This window comes from Zalophus californianus, chromosome 13 (assembly GCF_009762305.2).
Source record: "Zalophus californianus isolate mZalCal1 chromosome 13, mZalCal1.pri.v2, whole genome shotgun sequence".
Classification (NCBI taxonomy): domain Eukaryota; kingdom Metazoa; phylum Chordata; class Mammalia; order Carnivora; family Otariidae; genus Zalophus; species Zalophus californianus.
Window position 1 is genome coordinate 81,095,586 of NC_045607.1, and position 11,389 is coordinate 81,106,974.

Consider the following 11,389-nt stretch of genomic DNA (forward strand, 5'->3'; position numbering starts at 1 on the left):
AGAAAACAGACTCTGAACTACAGAGAACAAATGGATGGTTACCACATGGGAGGTGGGTGGGGGATGGGTGAAACAGGTGATTTCACAAGGAGAGCACTTGTGATGAGCACCAGGTGTTGTATGGAAGTGTTAAATCACTATATTGTACACCTGAAATTAATATAACACTCTGTTAACTAACTAGACTTTAAATAGAAACTAGAAAAAAAAAAAAGATATCCAAAATAGTGACAATGTGGTTACATTTGAGGAAGACACTGGGTTTGGTGGGAACATGGTCAAAGGAAATTTTAATATTCTCAGTATTTTGCTTCAAGAAGAATGCATTAATTTGGAACTATATGCTCATTTAGAAATAAACATTATTTTTAAAAATCAAATTGCTTGGGGCATCTGGGTGGCTCAGTCGTTAAGCGTCTGCCTTCGGCTCAGGTCATGATCCCGGGGTCCTGGGATCAAGCCCCACATCGGGCTTCCTGCTCAGTGGGAAGCCTGCTTTTCCCTCTCCCATTCCCCCTGCTTGTGTTCCCTCTCTCGCTATGTATCTCTCTGTCAAATAAATAAATAAAATCTTTAAAAAAAATAAAAATAAAATTGCTTCCTGAATACACCAAGTTCTGCTATAAAGATTATATGGTATTTTTTTTTATCAAAACCAACTAATTTATATAATGAAGAGCTACATGCCCACATGGCTAGGTGTATCTAAACTAACTCATATGTAAACATAGAAATCTTTAGCCAAATTTATAATTAATGAGTTTAAGTGTTGGCTCATGTTAAGTTTCATACACATCAGAGTACACAAGTGAAAAATTCCTGTCTACTTGCACAACTTTTACTGTTTAAACTGTTTGGAATCTAGTGGATTAGGAAGTTGCCTTGTTGGTTTCAGTTACAACAGACTTCATCACATCAGAAATTTTACTTGTTGTTAACCTTTAAAGAAATTCAGACCTAGGAAAATTCCCAAAAACCTTCAAAAAGGCAGGTAGGTCATAAATCACTAAATTTTAGCCAATCTGACTATTTCTTGCCCTTAATTTTAATAAGTATTAACTATTGTTAACTATTATATAATGCTTTACCTTATAAATGTGATCATTTGCAACAAAAGCATTAGTTTATGAGAAAGCATACATAAATATTTCCCTTTAGGCTAATAGTTAAAAGGATTTTAACAGGATATTATTCTAGAAACATAATCTATCTCATTTCATTTTTGTTTTGTTTTGTTTTAAACAATTATACTTCAGGAAAAAAAGTAAGGGAGGGAATGGTATTTGGTAATAAAAAGACAGCTAAACTTAAAATACTCTAGAGCTAGGAGAAGTTTTATGGTGAATTTTTAATAAAGACAGGTACTTTTTTTTCCCTCTTTCACAAACTAAATTTATTTATACTTTCTTAATGAAGTAAAAGAAACTTAGCGAGTTATTTTCCTCTTTGTAATAGCTAACATAAATGTGTAACTTCATTACTTCCTCCCCAAGAAAGATTTAATGGCGGGATGTTTCTTTCCTTCCATTTTCTTTTTTTGGCTAGAAATAGAAGAATGAGAAGGACTGTCTTCAGCGGTGTTTTTATGTTACTCTGCCTCTTGAGTGGTAAGTCATTAAGAAAACATAAATCAGGGGCGCCTGGGTGTCTCAGTTGGTTAAGCAACTGCCTTTGGCTCAGGTCATGATCCCAGGGTCCTGGGATTGAGTCCCACGTCGGGCTCCCTGCTCGGTGGGGAGTCTGCTTCTCCCTCTACCTGCTCTGCCTGCCACTCCCCCTGCTTGTGCTCTCTCTGTCAAATAAAAAATAAATCTTTAAGAAAGAAAACATAAATCAAAAAGAGGGAAAATTATCTAAAAGATTGCAGAATTACAATATCAGTGGAGGAGGACCTTAAATAAGGTAATTAAGGTGTGTATAGCAAGGCCTAAGGAAGCACTTTTAAACAAGTAGTGCAAGCTAACACTTATTGAGCATATACTATATGACAGGAACTGTTCTAAACATTACATTTGCATTAATTCATTGAACCCTCATGACAACCCTATGAGTTACATCCTGTTATTTCCCATTTTGTAGATGAGAAAACTGAGCTTCTAGATAGCCCACTTGTTGCTATTGTTATCACTAAGCTGGAGCTAACCGAGTCTGGAAGCTCTTATAAATAGGCAAAGAGGGGCACCTGGGTGGCTCAGGTGGTTAAGCATCCATTCTTGATTTGGGCTCAAGTCATGATCTCAGGCCTGTGAGACTGAGCCCCATGTTGGGCTCCCTGCTCAGCAGCACAGAGTCCGCTTGTCCCCCTCCCTCTGCTTCTCCCAAACTCTCTCTCACTCTCTCTCTCTCAAATAAAATCTTAAAAAAATAATGGCAAAGAAAACAAATTAATTAAACCAAATAAGCATAGACACAGGCCTTCTAGCACTTTTCCTGTTAAATGTGCTCTTCTCCACCATCTCCAGCATTCCTTCATTTATAAAAGAACCGATAAAGGAGATAATAGGGTACTTTCAATTCCTTTTATAGGATTCCTAAGGCCCTTCATACTAGGTAGATATGCATGAAGGTAATACCTCCAAACAGGCATGTTCAAGCACCATTATAGGAACTCTCCCTCTCAGTGAAGTGGTAACATGATAATGAAGACAGTTACTCTATGCTGAACCCAGGATTCTCTTAAGAGTCACAATATTTAATGAACAAATGAGTCACCTGGGAATCTTGCTAAAATGCAGAATCTGATTCAACAGGTTGGTGTGGGGCCCGAGTTTGCGTGTCCAACAAGCTTCCAAGTGATGGAAGATGTGTTGGTCTGGACACCGCATTTCATTAGGAAGAATCTAGAATGCCTCCCAGAGATAAATAAAATTCTAATATTGAGACTTGGAGACTACGAGCAGCAAAGACTGGGGTCACTAACTGAAATGCCTCAAGCATCTGGTCAGCTCATATCACTGGGGGAAGCTAGCAAACAATGAAACAAGAGGGGACAGCCAGTACCCAGCTACACACGTTTGCTGTCATAGAGAAAGGAGAGCCCAGCAATTACCAAACCTTCTGATTCTTCAAGAGAAACCAGAAATCAGGTTTGTAGGAAAACTCTCCCCATTTTTTAATATTCACAACTGATTTTTGAAAGCTCTGTGCACGTTAAACAAACCAGTCTGGCCCCTGGACCGCCAGTTTGTGGCCTTTGGCTCCCACGGCACCCTCATCACTAAGTACAGCGCACAACAGGGAGGGGAGTGGGACACTCACACTGCAAAGCTTAGGTCTCGGCTGCATTGTACATCTTTCTACCAGCCTCTTGGAAAACCTGTGGAGAGGAGCATATGAATAGGTGGAAAATCACACAAGAACATCTTCAGTGTCTTGAGTATCATGAAAAAATGAGTCAGGAAGGGGACTGCATTAATTTTGCTGGATACACAGGGAAGATGCGAGAGTAAAAGAAGAAAATTCAGCATAAAGAGAAACCTTGAAGTAAGGAGTGGTGATTTAAAAAAAGCTCACCATCTGGGGCGCCTGGGTGGCTTAGTCAGTTGAGCATCTGACTCTTGGTTTCCGCTCAGGTCATGATCCCAGGGTCCTGGGATTGAGCCCAGTGCCATGATCCATGCTCACTATGGAGTCTGCTTCATTTTCTCTCTCTCTCCGTCTCCCTCTCTAAAATAAATAAATAAAATCGTTTAAAAAATAAAATGAAATAAAAACTAAAAGCTCACCATCATCATGATTTTATAATATGTATTTAAATAACTAGATATGATCTACAATATACCTTTAAATAATTATATTTAAAAAAATCTCTTGGATGTTTCCTGTTAATACATAAGTTATAGAGTAGTATAGTTCAGAATTAATCATGTAAAGAAACTATTCATTTTACTTAACACCCGAAGCTTTAAGTTTAGTTGTCAAATTGGAATATATCATGTTATATTAATGTTAATAAAACCAACAATAAATTTTCAGATAAAAAGACACTGGAAGAAAGGAAATGGGATCTGAGAAATATTCATGAACACTTAGGCAAATGAACAGGTATAGACAACAAAAAGCCTACAAATTAAGGTACCATCTTCAGCCATAAAGAATGCCAGAGCCAAGGTTTTAGGAAGAAGGTTATGGGTACTAGGTGTGGGGTCAGGAGGCAGAAGGACCCTCTGAGAGGGAGGGAAAGAAGCTAGAGCAGAGCTCCCCCAGGAAAACTGTCCATGGGCCTCAGCCATTAAGCGCAGGAGGAAGACCATCTCGGGCACGTCGTAAAGAACTAAGCAGCCCCAGTATTCTCGGCGGACAATGGACCCAGAATCTAGTAAGAATCGAAACATCCAGAAAGAAAAGGGCAAGACTAGGAGGTTTGGGATACAAAAATGGTAGGCCGCTCTACGGACACAGTGTGCTTGCTTAGAACAAGGGCCTTAGATTGCAATAGACCTTTTGAAACTCCTGTCTCTGTGACTTGCACAAGCTACTTAAACTCTTGAGGCTTCGTTTTCTTTTATGTGAAATGTGAGCAATGATAATACCTTCCTGGAAGTTTCCTGTGAGAAATGATTGAGCTAATGCATGTCAATTGCCGAGCAGAGTCCTTGGCATAAGCTTAGTTCTTAAAAGCAAATATTTGTTGATGGATTGTTGATTATGGATTGAAAGTCTGGCATGCTCAGAGAGAGAACCAACAGGAAATTTCCAAAGTATCTTGAGAGGAGGTTGGACTTGTAGAGAATAGTCAACAGAGGTTAATTAGCCTCATCAGCCAGACTATTTTCTCTTAAAAGTGATATTTTCTAACACTGAATATGGCAGACAGAGATGGAAAATACAATATGCAAAATGTCTAATACACTCTTCTTTTGGGTTGTCAATAGGAGTGACACAGCAATGGTCTTCCTATGTTAAAAGATGGGAACTACGAACAACGAGACAGATTTGGTCTAAGTTTCAGAAGAATCTTTGAACGATCCGAAGTGTTTTTAATGGGGATGAGTCACTAGCCAAGGCTCCCTGCAGAAGTTGGTATAAAGGAGATTTCTGAATTCAGGGAAACTAGTGGTTCTCAAACACTGGTCCAGATCATATGCCCTCAGCTGTTTCTGCATAGCTGAAATACACATTTCCGAGCCCCACCTCCTACAGATTCTAACTCAGGTCTGTAGAGCCTCTTGGAATCTGTGTTTATTTTATTTTAACTATTTATATAAATGGGATGCACAGTCAAATTTGGAAACCAATCTTCTAGATAATGGCTTCCAATCTTACCTACGTTGTTTAAGTTCAAGAATCTCGGGCTATTTCTATATAACCAAAATGAATAACATTTTAAGCCATTAAATTTAAGTGCTGAAGATAACCAATATGTAAACATTAATCAGGCAATAAATAGTCACAGAGAACCTACTATATATATATATTTTTTAAAGATTTTATTTATTTGGCAGAGACACAGCGAGAGAGGGAACACAAGCAGGGGGAGTGGGAGAGGGAGAAGCAGGCTTCTCACTGAGCAGGGAGCCCGATGTGGGGCTCGATCCCAGGACCCTGGGATCATAACCTGAGCTGAAGGCAGACGCTTAATGACTGAGCCACCCAGGCGCCCCGAGAACCTACTATATATAATGTACTGTCTTAGACATTGAAGCGATGGCCTAATAGTGAATGGCTGAAATTAAATTTTCTGCCTGAATAACTGGTTTGATTTAATTAGGCACTGAGGAACTCAGTAAGTTTTTACCAGCTAAATTGTTTAGACCACCTGGCTTGATATCTAATTAGTATCTGTTCTGGGAGCTTCCAGTTCATGAATGTAGCATATGCTTTGACATTGCCCCCATTTTCAAAATAAAAATAATTTTCATTTATATGAGTTTTTAGAATTAATTTTTTAAATATTGCTTACCTTTTTAAGTTGAAAATCACTATTATCGCTATTTTTTTCCTCTCTCTCTCTTTCTCTCTTGCCGGTCTCACTTCTATTTTCCCCTTATTTTTTTTTTTCTCCTATACTTTGGAGATGTTAGAGGTATGATTTGTAGATTATGCAACCTCTCAATGCCCTTCCATGGATGTCTTTTGGATTTTGGAACCTGCAGAACAAAACCTGGTCAGCATTGTATGAAAGAGACTCACCTAAGAGGTAAGTCTTGACACTTACAAAAAAAATTATTGAAAATCAGTATGGGAAAAATCCTTACATAAAAGCAAACATTCACTGAACATTTACTACATAACAAATGTCATACTAAGGGCTTTACCTGGGTTACATTATGCCAACAAAATAATGATATGAGCTGGATCTTGTCACTATCACCATTTTTTTAAGATTTTATTTATTTATTTACTCATTTATTTATTTATTTGAGAGAAAGAGAGGGCATGAGTGGGGAGGAGCAAAGGCAGAGGGAGAAGCAGACTCCACGCTACCGAGCGCAGAGCCCAACGTGGGGCTTGATTTCACAACCCTGAGATCATGACCTGAACCAAAACCAGGAGTCAGATGACCCACTGATTGAGCCACCCAGGCGCCCCAAGGATCTTGTCACTATCCCCATTTTAAAGATGAGAAATCTGAGGCATAGGGAGATTAAGAAATGTGCATGATGTTACAGAGCAGCTTAAGTGTTGAAGCCAGTATTCAAATTCACGTGCTTTGATTCCAGAGCATAGGCTCCTAGTGAATGTATATACTGCCTCACGAACACCACGCCCAGGAAGCCAGCCTTGTCTGCATGGGTTAAAGAGTAAATGCAAATATCTGAATGATGAAAACCTTAAAAGAAAATGCTGAAGAAGATATCTGAAGTTTGAAAGAGAGGAGGCCTCTTGCACATCCAAAAGACAGAGGCTGTAAAGGACATGACAGATAAATTTGAATACTTCGATATTTTAAAATTTATAAAATGAATGACAACCCCAAAATTTAAAAGATAAAGAATAAACTGGATGAAAATAGTTGAAATATAAATAACAGAAGAAAATATATAATACCTATCCAGAGAAAAGAACTTCCAAAAACAATTTTTAAAAAGACCCAACAATCGGGGGGGGGGGGGGTGGAGAAAAAGGTTTGTTAAAGGAAATGTAGGGACAGTTTTCAGAAGAAGAAATATAAACATAACCTAAACATATAAAAATATAAAAAGCTGCTCAACCCATCAGTAAATACCAAAGAAATGCAAAATTACAAAAATAATATATTTTTTTGACCCATCAGATGATAAAAATTATAAAAGCTTTATTATATCATGGGTTAGTGACAGTATGAGGAAATGAGAACTCTCATACATTTCCAGTGACAATTTAGATTAGTTTAGCATTTCTTTTAAAGATTTATTTATTTATTTGTGAGAGAGCATGCACACACCAGCAAGGAAAAGGACAGAAGAAGAGGGAGAAAGAGAATCCTCAAGCAGATGCTCTGCTGAGCACAGAGCCTAAACCGGGGCTCCATCTTATGACCCTGAGATCATGACCTGAATTGAAACCAAGAGTCAGACACTCAACCGCCTAAACCACCCGGGTGCCGCTAGTTCAGCAATTTTTTGGACAATTTGGGAATTTCCACCTGGGTGGCTCAGTTGGTGGGGTGACTGCCTTCGGCTCAGGTCATGATCCTGGAGTCCCAGGATCGAGTCCCGCATCGGGCTCCCTGCTCGGCGGGGAGTCTGTTTCTCCCTCTGACCCTTCCCCCTCTTGTGCTCTCTCTCTCTCTCTCTCTCATTCTCTCTCTCAAAATAAATAAATAAAATCTTTTTAAAAAATCCATTAAGCTTTTAAATGAACGCAGACTTCTATAAAGCAATTCGATTTCTCGGTGTCTACTGCAGAGAAATATTTTACACGTGACACAAAAAGGCATGTTCTCAAAGTTATCCCTGGAGTATTATATTTAATAATAAAGTCATGGAAATGACCTAAATGATTGTCAACAGGAGTCAACATCATTTAAACTATGACGTATATTCAGGCCATGGAATGCTATGCAACTAGATCCCTTTGTTAACATGCGGAAAAAATCTCTAAAATATTGTTGAGCAGAAGAAAAGTCAGTTGCCAAACAGTACCAATTGGCATACCAATTATGAATAAAAACCTCCATTAAGCAAAACTCCACATTCCTCTATGGAATTGGAAGGAGAGAACAAAAGTTAGAGCAGATCAAAGTTAGTTGGGAGAGAAGAAGAGAAGTTGAGGGTCCTATGGGATGGGTTTTGATATTACGAGGGTTATTTGAGCTTGTTCAGCCTGTCTAGCCTGAGTCCTCTCTCTAAGCCCCACATTCCCTCGGGCTCACACCTCTGCCAGTCAGGGCCCCTTTCTTGTGGACAGGGAAAGGGGTCAAGGCCCCCTGGAGCCATGAGATGCTGGCTCAGAGTGATTGCTCTTCTCTTCCTAAACACGGTCAGATTGTTATCAAGGGACTAAGTACTAAGGGACTCTGCACAGGAGGAAGAGTCTGGGAGCTGATGTGTCAGAATACTGACCATAGTTCTTGGTGCATTAAGGAAGTGGTTTGACTGCAGCGCTGTGGGCAGAGCCATTTCCTAACTTGGAAATTTTGCTGTGAAACAAATAGAAATGGAACTTAACACTTTTGATGGCTTTATGAATAGGGTTTCTCATCTTTGATGCTACTGACACTTTAGCAGGCTAATTTTTTCTTATGCAGGTCTGCTTTATGTATTATAGGATGTTTAGCACATCGCTGGCCTCTACCCACTACACACCTGTAATATCTTCCAAGTTGTAACAACAAAAATGTTTCTGGCTGTTATCTAACATCCTGGGGGTGGGAGGCAAAACTGCCCCCCAGTTGAGGGACTACTGTTCTCCCAAGTTTCCGACCATCATATGTTTTGGTGCCTTTGGGGAATCCAGATCAGTGAAGCTGGGTATGCTAGGGTTAGAGGGCAGTACTGTCACTTATTTTGCACGTGTGTGTATTTTTCATATTTTCTGCAGTGAGCATGCATTCCTTCTGTAATCAGGGGGAAAATTAACTGAGGGCAAGGACCCTTGTCCATTTCTGAGAAGCACTTACACATCTAAATGATCCCTTCTGTGGCTTCAGCCCTCTGAGTAACTCATGACCTGGGTTAAGCTGGGGAATGAGAACTTCCCAACAGCTAACGCTTCAGAAAGTCTCACACAATCAGTGGCAACTGCATGGCTTTTATCATCTGAGTTTGAAAGCTATTTTGTTTTAAAATTTCAAAACCTTTGTATTGCAGCGTACCCTTCTAGAATACACTTAGGTGGGAGTTCTTAAAGGCAAAATGTATCCTGATAAACCTAGAATTTTTTGCTTTGCCTTTTTTTTTTAACCTGTTAGTTACTTGAAGCATCTGAAGCCAGGTAGGCTGGACCTCGCACCCTACTTCTTCTTTTTTTTTTTTTTTTTTTTTTTTTGACTAAGGTCTACGCCCGGTGTGGGGCTTGAACTCACGACCCCGAGAGAGAGTCACATGCTCTATTGACTGAGCCAGCCAGGCGCCCTAACCCCTACCTCTTTTGTTTCCTTCAGGTGGAATTCAGTGGTATTCCATTTTGGGCTGCACAGAGACCCATGATGACTGCTTCAAGAAAAAGACAATGTCTTCTGGAATGCATTTTATTTACTGCTGCCATCACACCCTGTGCAATTTCTGAGCCAGTGGCCAATTTCCAAGTTGGTTGATGGGACAGCCAATCTCCAAGTCTGACCTGGTCATCACAAGACAACGGGCTACCACTAAGGGGCCCTCTGCGAACACCTCAGATCTTTGCAGGTCATACGAGTTGTGGTCTGAAACCAACTCTGGTTTTCAAGGAGCCTCATTTCTTCCCCACCACCGTAAACTCCTCCCAGAAACATCCTTTTCAACACCATGTCTCCTCTCTCCTCTTTCTGCTTAATTCCCCTTCTGGTGATTTCAAAGCTATCAAGAAGTAAAAATGTAATTCCCTGAGTCAAGTTATGCACATTGTCTCTAGTTTATTAGTTTTCTTAAAGATTTCCACATTCCAAAATATGGTTACAAATGAATTGTATCATAAGATGCTAGGAGACATGAAAGTGTTCATTTGGTTTCCAAAGCAAACTGCCTTGCTCTTTGGGGGGTAATTTATAGCATAGGAGAAAGTGATTTAACAAATACCATAGGAAAACTAAGCCACAAATAAGCAAACCAGGCCTGTGAGAACTATGAACCCAAAAGGCAAAGAGCTCAGGCAAGTGCAAGGGTTGGCATTTCTGTCTCCCATCTGCATTATGATTTGTCCAAATTCTGGATTTCCATACCTTAATCACACCTAAGTGCTTTGGCTCACCTAACTTTGGCAGATGAAACAATTCACTTTAGGGGCGCCTGGGTGGCTCAGTTGGTTAAGCGACTGCCTTCGGCTCAGGTCATGATCCTGGAGTCCCGGGATCAAGTCCCATGTCGGGCTCCCTGCTCGGCGGGGAGTCTGCTTCTCCCTCTGACCCTCTTCCCTCTCGTGCTCTCTATCTCTCATTCTCTCTCTCAAATAAATAAATAAAAATCTTAAAAAAAAAAAAAAAGAAACAATTCACTTTAAGCAAGGGAACAGGTTCGCATCCACAAGGAATTTTAAAGGGTTCTGAGTATACTTTGACCTGCATGTTCAATTATTCTCATTCAGTGTCCTCCTTATGCAACTGCCAGATTATTGTGTTTCAAATTTTAAAGTTGTTTTTCTCTGTTTTCAGGAGTTTGAGAAATCCAAACGGTAAACAGTAAATCTCAACAAAATCTTCCTTTATTGTCTATTTCTCAGAACCTAAAACAACATCTCACATACAATGGGTCCTCAATAAATGGTTTTTTTCTATAAACTTTGAAGAAAAATAAGCACTTAAAAAAAAAAAAGCCCAAGGAAACAAAACATTTCCCTGCACACTCATTTCAGCTATATTTCTTTTTTTTTTTTTAAGATTTTATTTATTTATTTGAGAGAGAGAGAGAGCACATGAGAGGTGGGAGGGTCAGAGGAAGAAGCAGACTCCCGGCTGAGCAGGGAGCCCGATGTGGCTGAGACTCTAGACCATGACCTGAGCCGAAGGCAGTTGCTTAACCAACTGAGCCACCCAGGCGCCCCTCAGCTATATTTCTTAGACCATATTTATGAACTTACTAAGGAGAAAGTTTCTTCATCCTAAGATTTAAATCCATTTGCCACTATTCTGTCACTTTATACATTGTCACATTGTTAAACAGATCAATGAATTTCAGGGAGATACTTTGAATTCTCTTGTTTTTTAAACATATATTATTTACCCAATATCACGGGGAAACATGACAAGATCAGACAATCAGTGACTAAGTCTATAGGCTTCCCAAACTTAATTTGAAATCCCAGTGATAAAAGGCTAGAGAATAAGGAAGTG

The 11,389-nt window shown here is 39.6% G+C and overlaps 1 protein-coding gene across 1 annotated transcript; it reads left to right on the top strand.

Moving 5' to 3' along the window:
• The first annotated feature begins 870 nt into the window (after positions 1 to 870).
• Positions 871 to 9,944, top strand: C13H9orf57 (chromosome 13 C9orf57 homolog). Its single transcript, XM_035723764.1, has 4 exons — positions 871 to 991; positions 1,546 to 1,607; positions 6,017 to 6,139; positions 9,527 to 9,944. The coding sequence occupies exons 2-4, from the start codon at positions 1,556 to 1,558 to the stop codon at positions 9,649 to 9,651; spliced, it is 300 nt and encodes a 99-aa protein (XP_035579657.1). The 5' UTR covers positions 871 to 991; positions 1,546 to 1,555; the 3' UTR covers positions 9,652 to 9,944.
• The last annotated feature ends 1,445 nt before the right edge of the window (positions 9,945 to 11,389 follow it).

What these genes read in the sequence shown, in the direction of transcription:
- C13H9orf57 (XM_035723764.1), top strand. Translation starts at nt 1,556, where the DNA reads ATGAGAAGGACTGTCTTCAGCGGTGTTTTTATGTTACTCTGCCTCTTG. An exon ending in GTTACTCTGCCTCTTGAGTG is followed by an intron (nt 1,608 to 6,016) that starts GTAAGTCATTAA and finishes TATACTTTGGAG; the next exon opens with ATGTTAGAGGTATGATTTGT. An exon ending in GAAAGAGACTCACCTAAGAG is followed by an intron (nt 6,140 to 9,526) that starts GTAAGTCTTGAC and finishes TGTTTCCTTCAG; the next exon opens with GTGGAATTCAGTGGTATTCC.